The following is a 12,153-nucleotide window of genomic DNA, read 5'->3' as shown; positions in this document are numbered from 1 at the left end:
CTTGTTTATGTTGCGAAACTGTGAAGCAAGGGCCGTGCTTCAGAGCGCATCGCACATAGGCACGTACTTCTGACCTTGCTGTCGAAGCTTATGATCTTCGCTGTGCTGAGTGCTCTTGACAGAAAACTTAATTTTGCTCTAATGTTGATTCTTTGCTTATAGTTTGTAGAAAGATTTTGTTCCTATTGTCACTTGCGGCGTGCCGCAGTGTTTGTAGAGATTCGTCTGCTCATGAGAAGAGCAGAAAAAAAACGGACTGCGAAGTGAGCAGGAACATGCTTCAGGACTTTCTGCTGTCCAGATTTGTTGAAAAGACCTTATGCTTTCATAGTGCTGCAAGTTAGTGCTGAAATAGAGCATAACCGTTTGAACTAAATCGGTGTCACCGTTTACACTCCGAATCTGAGGAAGGTATGTGGAAGTTTGCCTGGCCGATACCCTTATATTTCCTTCATTTTTGTTTGTTTTGTTTTATAAGTATATACCACCAATGCACCTTTGCGCAGTTCTCCAAGCTGGGCAAGCACTTCGTGGACACAGAGCTGAACTGGTTGATCGAGTCGCTGGCAGGCCTCCGGGGCTTCGTGGACAGCCAGGAGCTGTCCATGAACGCGGCGGGCATCTACACGCTGGACCCCGGGGCGGCCGAGCGTAAGGCGCTGGCGCTGCTGGCTCTCTGGTGCGCCTTCACGCAACGCACGGCGCTCGGAAAGCGGCTGTGGCAGTGCTGCGACCAACCCATCCACGTGGCTCTGCTCGTGTCAATGACCTATGGTCGCCTGGCCAACCTCGTTCACGAAGGCAACACCAAAAAGGACCTGTCCGACGCCTGCGAGTGAGTCAGTGCAGTGTCGCTGGATACACTAGAGTCACTAGAAAATTCTTCAGAGGACCGTGTTTCTCCGCCCCACGCCACTCAGTTTGGAAGGAATATGGCTACTGCTGCCTAGCGGTTCCAGCACAACAATTGCCTTTGTGGGGCTCTGTCACTCTGCCTTCGCAACGACGCATTACGGCTGATAACCAAAACCCCTGCCTAGTTTTCGTAGCCAGCTTCTGCTATTTCGTGACGTAACAGTGAAAAAAAAAAACGGGGAAAAACGAATTTTCGACGCCCTTTTAACCAGCACCCTGCGCATCTATGCAGGCCCAATAGGACAGCTGAGAGGGTTTGAAAAGAGTCGCACTTTGCAAATTTCTTGCAAAAGTTGGCTCTCGCTGTTCGGTGAACACTGGTCTGCGACGCCCACATTGCTCATGGTGGCGGGAGGGAAAGCTTTTCCAGTGACTCTAAATGCAACTGCCATCATTGTAGGGCGCTTCTCGAGGCTCGTCGGCTCAGTCGGCCCGCCGGCAGTGGGCGCCCTGCTGACGGGTAGAGAATAATGGCCACTCCGTGCTTGCAGTGAGGATAACGCGCTGGCGAATTACTAGCAAAACCACATGCTTAAAGACGAAAATGCGATAGCTATTAGTTTGCCTGCAGTGGTGTCTACAATGAGTGCCTAATATTCTTCTTGCGACTTTCCCGCCAAAACTCCGGTTGGAACTGGTTCCGTTGCGCTTACATGGTGTTACGGAAAACTACGTGTTCAAAAGCTGCGTCCATTCCCTAAAAGCCAAGGATTATTTTACCATGTCAATTAACAAGAAGAAGCACTCCCTCTCTTCTAGATGGTGAGATTTAGCATCAACCTTGGTTCAGGATTCTGTAGCAAAATTCAAGAGACCAACTACATTCATGACACATTTAATTTAAAGCACTCGGTGGTCACTCAACATGTGTTTCTAAGGGTGAAATGAAACAAAACCGCAAATTCGCACTGAACAGCACTTACAGTCTGCAATTATCTTTGCACGTGTCTTTGGCCTTCGTCCCCCAAGTGACAGCAGAGGAGGCAGATCTGCAGAGTGAAGTCTTAGGCGTTCGGTGGTGGAGGGTTTTTTGAAATTGCCTGCTTCACATAGTGCCACCAAGGATTGAATACATGCATAAATGAACAAATCTAGGTATTCAACGGCCACTAATTGCAAAAAAATATATCTCAGATTGGCAGTGTTTAAGTACTCATGTGATCTTTCATTTAGGGGTTGAAGTGGAAGAAAAGTTTACGTGTTTAAGTCTATTGCGTAAGTCCCGATATTCAGTGGGAAATAGCATAAAAGTTTTAATTTTTTTTATAACTGTGCTCCTTTAATCTCATCCTTAATCCCTTCCTTCATGGTATGCGGTCCAGGCGTCCACCCACTGTATTGCTTCCACGCTTTTCTTTATGACGACTGATAACCCCTGGGCAGACGCGCACCAACGAATCCAGTGTAAACCGTCACGAGTGCGGAGCGGCGATGGTGCTCTCGCTGAGTTTTCGCCATTGCGCAGCATGGCGTCTGGGCGTAGCTGATTATGCGTCCGACTACAGGTAAGATTGCAGGCTGAAATGCTGGGCGCCTCATTTTTCTTTTATGGCTGCGTGCAGGAGGTAGTCACGTATGGTGTCACTTCACCATGCTTTTTGACACTTGTTCAAGGAAAGTGGTAGATACAGCTCTCGTATAAAAGAAAATGGAAAGACGTGCACGTCAATGGCAGGCACAGATGTCACGGTTTTTTAAGTCTTAATGCGATGAATTTCTGATCAAAGTAAACATTTTCCCCCTTGTATTTTTGGGAACAGTACGTGGAAAAAATGCGTGTAAGTCTATGACCTGGACTTTTAATGATTATTTGAGGACTTAGTATCTCTTTCATGTCGTACAGGTGGTGCCGTGTCTGGCTTCTGCTTGGTTAGTAAGATTATCCTCTTGCCACACCTGGGGTGCTGGGCTTGTGTCCCAACCTCTGAATGACTGGCTGGGCCTGATGTGCCAGGACCATGACATCGTCGCACACATGACGAGGATTCACAGCTAGCACGAGTAATGTGCTATGAATAGGGTTGTTCTCTCTCACCGCAAAGCAGGCCATGGGGCTCCGTGATATTGTGCGTGTTAAGAGCACCACCCATCACTTGGGCTTCAAATCGCATTTACCCGAATGTAACGCGACCATGATTGTAACGCGAGGTCGACTTTGTGGGCACCTAAATAAAACACTCACGCTTAAGTAACGCGAGGAACGAGGCCTCACGTTACCTAAAGGTGGGTAGAAGTTTACGAGTAAAAATGCTGCAACGAATGGCTTTGCGCGCTCTTTCTGTTTCGGGAGAGTCGCAAAAGACTATCAGATAAGGCCGATACAAAGATTAGCACGGAGTGCCACCGCGCTTTAGACGCCTCGTCGTAAAAACGAAACTTTTCCCAATCGCCCACCCGCATGGCGAGTCATCCCTCTGACCATCGGTGGCCGTTCTCGGCAACATTCAAACGAATCGTCGGTTTGCGTGGAGCCGTCAGGAAATTGTGTGATCACGAGGTCGCCGAAAAGTGCACCAGATACTGAGACCAAGGGCGTCTTCTCGCGTGCAGTAACAACGTGACTTCAATGCTTACCATCCTGCATGGAGTACTTCGCAGCATAACCAAAGGGGGGAACATCTCAACGAGGCTATCGAGGTCTCCGCTTTAGACATCTGCAATATCCCCGGCATGCCAATTCTAATTGGACTACACAAAGCAAAAAGACACATCTCCAGACCGTACCCTCGCCAGCCTTGCTCTCGGCGCAGCAGTGGACAGTGTGTGGCCAGCCGTGGGGCAGCGATCACTTTCCGATACTCTAGGCGCTGTGGAAATACGGCGGGGGACAGCCTTCTGCCCCGCCCGCCCTCCCACTCCGCGGATGCAGCGTTCCCGCTCGCTAACCGCGGATGGGGTTCGTGCTCGAGGGACAAAGGGAAGGGACGACACAGCATGAACACTCATATGCTATTTATTACACTTGCAATTAATACATTGAGCGGGCCAGCTAGCTACAAAACATCAACGAGGCATTCCTCGGAAGTAGAAGGCAACGTGACTAATGTGACTAGAAAACACTCTGAAGCTGCCTGGAAAGTGGTAAATAATCTACTAGGCCAGGATAAAAGGAAAGACGCTTTACCTAATTGCATTAAACATAATGAACGAGTACTTTCCGGTGTAGAGCTGGCGGACTTTTTTAACAAACATTTTGTTAATATAGCTAAGCCAAACAATCCCTCGCTTTGACGGCATAATAAGTCGGCTTCGAATTCTATTGATAGCCTATTTATTACTCCCACAGATGAGATAGAAGTATATACAACTTTCATGTCACTAAAGAACAGTAGAGCATTGGACATAGAGAATTTGCAAATCATGCCAATAAAAGAAGTCATTCAGATCATTGCTCCAATACTTAGTTATATCTTTAATCTTGCCATTGACGTTGGCGAATTTCCCAGTGCCATGAAACGAGCTAGATGGTCGGTGTTGTATAAAGGCTGTGATACGAAAGAACCCACAAACTATCGACCTATATCTGTTCTGCCCGTGTTGTCAAAGGGCTTTGAGAAAATTTTATACACGAGATTAAATAACTTTTTCATTAGAATAGGCGTTATTTCGGATGCGCAGTATGGATTCAGAAAGGGAAAGTCAACAGAGTCAGCACTCCTTACGCTAAAAGAACACATTATCCAATATGTTGAAAACCGACAAATTACCCTTGGGTTGTTTATAGACTTTAGCAAGGCTTTTGACTCTCTTCATCATTATATTTTAACTGAAAAACTCTTAACTAATGGCGTTCGTGGTAAACCTCTTCAGCTATTCAAGTCATATTTGGAAAACAGATCACAATGCGTTTGTATTAACAATCGAATGTCATCCCCATCACAGATATTAAATGGCGTCCCGCAAGGGAGCGTGTTAGGTCCTCTTTTAATTAATCTATTCATTAACGACATAGTTTGTGTTGACACAACAGTTAATTTCGTTATATATGCTGATGATTGCAGTATTCTCCTTTCAGGTACAGATGCAAATAATTTAGTGATCAGATGTAATCATTTGCTTGAAAAAATTGGTAATTGGTCACAATCAAATCAGCTTAAAATAAATCCTAAAAAAACCAAGGTCATGCTTTTCCGTGCTCGTAACAAAGTATTCGTTTTAGATCAACCAATTAAATTTGATGGACAGGATAGTGAAGTGGTTGAGCAGCACAAGATTCTTGGCATTACATTCTCCTCATATTTAACGTGGGATTTACATGTTGAGAAATTATGTAAGAAGTTTTCCTCTGCAACTGGGGCAATATCACGTACACGCGCTATTCTTCCGGTAAAAATAAAACTTCAAATATATTATGCTTTGTTTGCCTGACAAATTAATTACTGCAGCTTGGTGTGGCTAGCAAAAACTAAACAGAACCTAAGCAAAATTCTCGTGCTACAAAAAAAGGCTATTCGTCATATATTTTGTCTAGATTATCTATCTTCCACCCTACATTTTTTCCAGCAGTACAAAATTCTTCATGTAAACTGCATGTATGAATACAGACTCTTACGCTCACATTACTTTTCACCTGTCGGCTTTCGGTCACTTTTAGCAATTTCTGGTTCATTGCAGCATCACACTAAAATCCTAAACACACGCAGTAAAGACACATGGCTCGTACCCTTTTTCTGCACCGATTACAAGCTCCAGTGTTTACGTCACACTCTTCCGTCCGTATTAAAGAAATATCAACACATCAAATGTTTGATCCCTGTTCAACTGCTACAGCTTTTTTCCAATTTGTAATGCGTTTTTTTGTTTTTGTTTTTCGCTACAGTGTTTCTTAGTTATTCTTTTACAGCTTCACTCCAATTGCTCACGAAGGTGCCTTCTCATTATTCATGCGATTTGTGTCAATCTGTAACAAAAAATGCAGTCTTTGTGTACACATTTTCTATCGAACTACCTGAAAGTGTTTCTTATTTTTTGTAAACCTGAATATTTCATGTTAACCTTTTTTTAATCATTTTTATTAGTGTTGTTATTATTTAGTGGTCTCGTCTATGCTGCCTTGTAAGGGTTGCCTGGGCCTCGTCAAGCTGTTTGATTACAGCTTTTAACCCGGGTGACCCACCAGCCTTTCTGGTAAATAAAGATCCGTTCAGTTCAGTAAGAAGGACTTCCGATTTACCGGCTGGGGTAGGGGCGCGACTTCGGGAGTATCGGCGGCGAACATTTGTATGCGCCGACAATGGCGTCCGGGTTTTCCCGTGCGCGCCGCATTCATGAGGCAAAACCATTCCCTAGCATTTGCTGGGGAAGGCGACCATTGCTGCACTCGCCTCGCTGCCTGGAACCAGAAGTCCAGCGGCAAGGCACAACGGATCCCCGTGTGCCTGCCGCGGAAGGCGACGAGTGGCTGCTCCAACCACTCGTGACGCTGGGCGGATCCCGAAGAGCTCTGTCCGGTCCCGCAGAATTCCGCGTAACCTACGAGGTGGCGCTCCCGTCGCCGTTCTCTTTCCCCCATGACTTCCCTCCTCGCCCAGCCGGGGCTGTCCCGACGCACAGTGATGGTGATGGTCGGCCGCGTCGAAATGGAGAGGGAAAACTGGTTTCCACATCCCTCCCTCCTTAAATGTCGGCCCACAGTTGAACCCGTCCATGGATGCCATCGACGAAGGGGCCACGAGCTTTGCGGTGACGACTGCAAGACAGCTTGTACAGGAGGGGTGCCGGAGTCATACGCTGAGCAGCAAGGTCACCGGACACCCGTCCTTGTCCCGCGGCAGGCATCCAAAATTATTGTGTCGGGAGGGTGTTGTTCGCGCCAACGCGCCTTTGTTGGAAGGTAGGGGGGTCTGCCGCCCCCGCCCCCCCCCCCCCCCTCCGCTCTCGTAGCCGCTGCAAACTGCTCGCCGGTGACTCCGCATCTCTATGACTCACGGCCGCAAGGCACCAGGCAGGGACCCATACAATGAACAGCAGGCCGGGGCAGCTTCTCTTGAACTCTGCATATCGCTTCTAGGATCTCCAAAAGTTTGAATAAAAAACAATGGAAACCGCGCAAACTCATCATTTGGTAAAATGCGGAGCAACGCAAGTGCCAAACAATCCTATCCGGCACCGCCCAAACGCTCGGTTCATTTGAACGTAGCTGGCTCTCTTCGGTCGAAGCACATTTGCGGTTCACTTTCCGGCATGGTGGTGTTAAGCTCATCTGAACTGCGTTAGCGTCTCTGGTTCCGCGAAATTATAAATTCGCTTCGCATCCCAAAAAATATTAAGTTCGTTCGAACAAAGTCAGCTTTCTATAGTTGAGTGAGACCTCCCGGCTCTAGCGAGGTTAAATATAAAACAAGCAAACCCGTTTGCGCGTGCTTGTGGCACGGTACGTCTGTGTCCTCCCAAAAGCGACAGGCAGCTCCCGAAGAGCCTTAGGCCTACTCGCTCTGACACTTGGCGGTGCCAGCAAAGGGCCAAGGACAACAGCTAGAACACGACGCCACGAGGATATACGTTTCTGCCAAGGTGGTGGTGGTGGTGAAAACTTTTAATTGCTGCAATAGAGTTTGCGAGCCACAGAGTGGCCCCGCTACATGGTCGGCGTCCCTAGTCCGGGACATCGCATGACAATGCCCCGTCTCTCGCCCGTTCCACCATAGCCCTTTGGGACTCAAGCGAGGAGCAGTTGAGGAGGGCAGTCTCCCATGCCTCTCTGGAAGGGGTAGGGGAAGGGGGGAGGTGGGGATTTTGAGTACATGCCCACACCATGTGGAAGATATCACAGCTCTCCCCACAGTGCGGGCATCGCCCATCCGTGTTAGGATCGTAATGCGTTAAGATTGCAGGACAGAGCAGAGTACCTGTCTGCAGGCGCCTTAAAGTTCGCTCCTCCGTCTTACTCAGCCCCTTGGCAGGGGCCGGGAAAAGGTGGTGGTTGTCGCTATAATGCGTTATTATTTCCCTGAATCGCAGCAGCGGCTGGTTAGACTTCGAGCCAGAAGAGCTGGGATGAGGAGCCCGGTAAATAAGCGCTCGGGCAGCCGCGTCAGCGGCCTCATTACCTCGTACGCCCTGATGGCCAGGAGCCCAAATGATTCTTTTCGGTGTTGGATCAGTGGCAGTCCGTCTTAGAATGCAAGCAGCTAAGGGGGAGATCTCCCCAGCCAAGTAATGATCACATGCTTTTCGGGAGTCCGTAATGATGATTCTCGAATTGGCGTGGGCGGCAGCAAGCGCTATCGCTACTTCCTCGGCTCGCATTGAATTCGGGGCGCGAAAAGAGAGTCCATCGACGTGCATTTCCTGGTGAACAACAGCAGCCTTGTAAAATCCCGTGGGCGACGGCCCTGCTACGTCTACATAATATACACCGGGTCGGGAGCCGTGTTGTCTCTCAAGAGCCCGAGCCCGCGCTTGTCGTCTGTTTTCGTGCATGTCGGTGTCCATGTTACGGGGGAGCGGGGAGACCCAGAGCATATGGCGCCACAGTACCGGGATACGCTCCGTCTCCTCTGGAGTGCAGTCGTGTTGGATGTGTATGCGGTTTAGCAGGCGGCGCCCAAAGGCCGTCTGCATGAGCCGTGTGTATTGGTTCACGAGGTGGGCCTCCCGCAGCTCCTGGTAGGAGTTTAGCACCCCCAATGCCTTCAGTTTGGCATTAGAGGTAGCCACCGGGAGATCCAGAGCTCGCTTAGTTGCCTTGCGGATAATGGCGTCTATTCGCGCCTGTCTTGCTTAGTAGTGCGGAGATACGGCACGGCGTAGAGGATCCGGCTAGTCACGAAGGCATAGACGAGCCGAAGCGCGTTCCTGCCCCGCAGACCGCCCCGCTTGTTGGAAACGCGGCGGATCATACGCCCTACCTATTCGCCTACTCTCTTGAGTTTCACAATGGTGGAGTCCGGTCTGAGTCTGTGGTGAATGAAAAGGCCCAGAATACGGAGCTCCTCCACCTCTCTAATAGGACCTCCTGACAGAGATGTGAATTGCTGTCCTATCCTTTGGGTTCGCTCTGACATGCAGAAGCTCTGATTTCGCTGGAGCACATTGGAGCCCACAGTCCATAGCATACGCATCGACTATGGAAGCGGCATGCTGAAGGCGGGCCTCCATGTCCCCAAGGCTCCCCTCAGTGGTCCAAATTGTAATGTCATCTGCATATAACGCGTGTTGAATGCCTTCCACCCGGGCCAGTTGGCGTGGGAGGAGCATCATAGCTATGCTGAACAGGAGCGGTGATAACACCGCTCCCTGAGGGGTACCCTGTGTTCCCATCATGTAAGGGCCGTATTCCTCGCCCTTATTCTGCCAAGGTGACCCTAACGCGAACGGCGCCCACCGCTTCTCGCGGTGTCGCAGCGCCCCGGTGCTTTTCCTGCAATCACGACTGCAATCCAAATCAGCTGATTACGGCACCCGGCTCCAAGAGCCAAAGAGACAGAACAGAGAATATTTACAACTATGTACAAGAAAAATCGGGCCACCCTTCAGGCTTCCGCATTCACTCGCTTCTGGCTTCCTGTTCTCCGTGGACGTCTCGCTCTCCATGTGCGGACCTCGTAGGTTCACCTTCCAAAGGTGTACCAATGAAGTGCTCATCAAAAGCGTAGCATGCATGGCAATCCTTCCATGCGGCTATTACGCTCATCTCGCTGTCAAGAAAGCATCTTAGCCTTGCTAGCAACTCCGAATTCGGGTCAGGCCTAACATTGTTCAAAATCCTGGCGGGCATTCCACGAACCGAACTGACTGTCGTCCCTCGTCCCAAGAGCTTGCCCCACATTGGGCTGCCATTCTGGAAATATCCGGGGGGCAAAGCCTTACGCCCCGCCCCGCACTCCCATTCCGCGGATGCAGCGTTCCCGCTCGCTAACCGCGGGTGGGGCTCGTGCTCGAGGGACAAAGGGAAGGGACGACACAGCGTGAACAATCATGCTATTTATTACACTTGCAATTGATACACTGAGCGGGCCATCTAGCTACAAAACATCAACGAGGCATTTTTCTGAAGTAGAAGGCAACGTAAGAAGGACTTTCGACTTACCGGCTGGGGCAGGGGCGCGACTTCGGAAGTATCGGCGGCGAACATTTGTATGCGCCGACAATGGCGGCCGGGTTTTCCCGTGCACGCCGCATTCATGAGGCAAAGCCATTCCCTAGCATTTGCTGGGGAAGGCGACCAGAGCGCGCGTTTGCTGCACTCGCTTCGCTGCCTGGAACCAGAAGTCCAGCGGCAAGGCACAACGGATCCCCGTGCGCCTGCCGCGGAAGGCGACGAGAGCGTGCGGCTCCAACCGCTCGTGACGCTGGCCGAATCCCGAAGAGCTCTGTCCGGTCCCGCAGCATTCCGCGTAACCTACGAGGTGGCGCTTCCGTCGCCGTTTCCTTTCCCCGTGAGGGAGATTTCCTTCCTCGCCCAGCCGGGACTGTCCCGACGCACACCGATGGAGATGGTCGGCCGCGTCGAAATGGGCGGGGAAAACAGGTTTCCACAGCGCTTAATGGCAAACGTCTCCGTGTTAGAACCACGACCTTCTTCACTATTTGGGGTGGCTTTTGAACATATGCCACTGAATCTTTTACGACAGTCGACGGTCTCCTAAATATCCTAAAACAAGCTCGTACCATCGCGTGAGAGGAAGTGCCATGTGATGATACTGCTCATCTGATGAGCACACATTTGGCCAATGTGGAGACAAGCGGATCATCTCTGCAAATGTACCGTTCGCGCGGCAAGCGCCATCTTTATCTCAAGAAAGTCAAGAATCAGTTCTTGTTAATACGTGAGCACCAGCTTCAACTTCAGGGCGACGCCTGGCATTCCAGCTACGAAAGACACCCAAGGGCCGGAACTTCAGGGCTTATGGCACATGTTTCGTAGCCTCAGCGGCAAAGGAAAGGGATCCTCCGCTGACTGAACTCTTCATGAAATCTGACCCCGCTTCATTAGAGAAATATTTCATTACGATCGTTGAGCAAAGGAGCTGCGCAAAATAATACAAACACGGACGAGAAGGTTACAAGGACGGGCGCAGACCATCCTTGTGCCCTTCTAGTCCGTGTTTTGTATTATTTTGCGCAGTACCTTTACTCAACGATGTACGACCGACTCGCCAAACAACATGCACTCATGTAATTACGACCTTCTTTCCCCACGCGTCTCTTACTCTGCCCACACATCCAGACCCTCACGTTATCCCTCAGTTGGACCATGATCTCGATCGCCCTTTGAGCATGGGAGAAACGCTCGCTGTAATCAAACAAGGTCGCTCTCGTTCTGCATCCGGGCATGATCCAGTAACGTGGCAGGAAGTTGACAGTTTCGGAGCTGAAGCTCAGAATGCTGTCTTAGATGCCATTAAGAATCTTTGGGCTTCGGGTACTGTTCCTGATGATGTCAAACTCTCTATCATTTACCCAATGCCAAAACCCGGTAAAGGCCCGAAGCATCTACATCGTGCCTCGTTAATACGACCAAAGTGTCCATAGTCAGACCAACCCGATTGACGTCAACTCTTTGTAAAATTATCGAGTGCATGAGTCACACGCGCATTTCATATTATCTGGAAACAGTTCGGCCCGGTTGCCATCCAGCTGTGACAGGCTTTCGCCCTAGCCTAACCATTCACGGTTGTGTCTCATGCGGCGCGTCATCAGTCTCATAGCACGCACGGCCCTGCCCGACTGCTTGCTGGCTGTCGATATGCACGAAGCGTTCGATAACGTTCGCCACGATGTTATCCTTGAAGAGCTCGCTAATTGCTGTCCTAGCCAACGTGCCCAGAATTGGATCAGGAATATCCTTGTAGCCCAGAAAGTTCGTTTACCAGGCATGGCGCCTGCATGGACCTCTATCACCTATTACTTGGATAAGGGACTTCCCCAGGATTCCATCATGGGGCCTATGCTGTTTAATCTGGCCATGTTCAGAGTGACACGGTGGCTAGATTCGCGATCTCTGCTGATGACGTCAGCATCTGGACCGAAGCGGCAGAATACACTGAGAAAGAAAGCATGCAGGTCGAATTACAGGCAGCTCTCCTCAGTTTGGAGACCACCTTTAGCGAAATAGGCCTGTGACTCAGAAAACAGAACTTATCAGTATATGTGATAAGCATCGGACCAATCCCGACATGCGCATCTCGCTCCATATTGGCCACACACCATACAGTCCAAGAACGGACAGATTAGAGTACTCGGTTTGCCTATCGCCAGCTGTAACTGTCCAAAAAGTGGGTGCGCAGATTATAA

At 49.9% G+C, this 12,153-nt stretch overlaps 1 protein-coding gene and 1 pseudogene across 2 annotated transcripts in view; one reads left to right on the top strand and one right to left on the bottom strand.

The window, feature by feature from the left end:
• LOC144127891 (transient receptor potential cation channel subfamily M member-like 2) overlaps positions 1–12,153 on the top strand; it is a 223,971-nt gene that overhangs the window by 111,612 nt on the left and 100,206 nt on the right. For both annotated transcript variants that reach the window (XM_077660865.1, XM_077660864.1), the window contains exon 9: positions 507–835. In XM_077660865.1, coding sequence (XP_077516991.1) covers positions 507–835 — 329 coding nt within the window. The remainder of the gene's footprint in view (positions 1–506; positions 836–12,153) is intronic.
• LOC144127892 (uncharacterized) lies at positions 7,510–9,177 on the bottom strand (annotated as a pseudogene).

Source organism: Amblyomma americanum, chromosome 4 (assembly GCF_052857255.1).
Source record: "Amblyomma americanum isolate KBUSLIRL-KWMA chromosome 4, ASM5285725v1, whole genome shotgun sequence".
NCBI lineage: Eukaryota > Metazoa > Arthropoda > Arachnida > Ixodida > Ixodidae > Amblyomma > Amblyomma americanum.
This window is presented reverse-complemented; position numbering and strand designations above follow the sequence as displayed.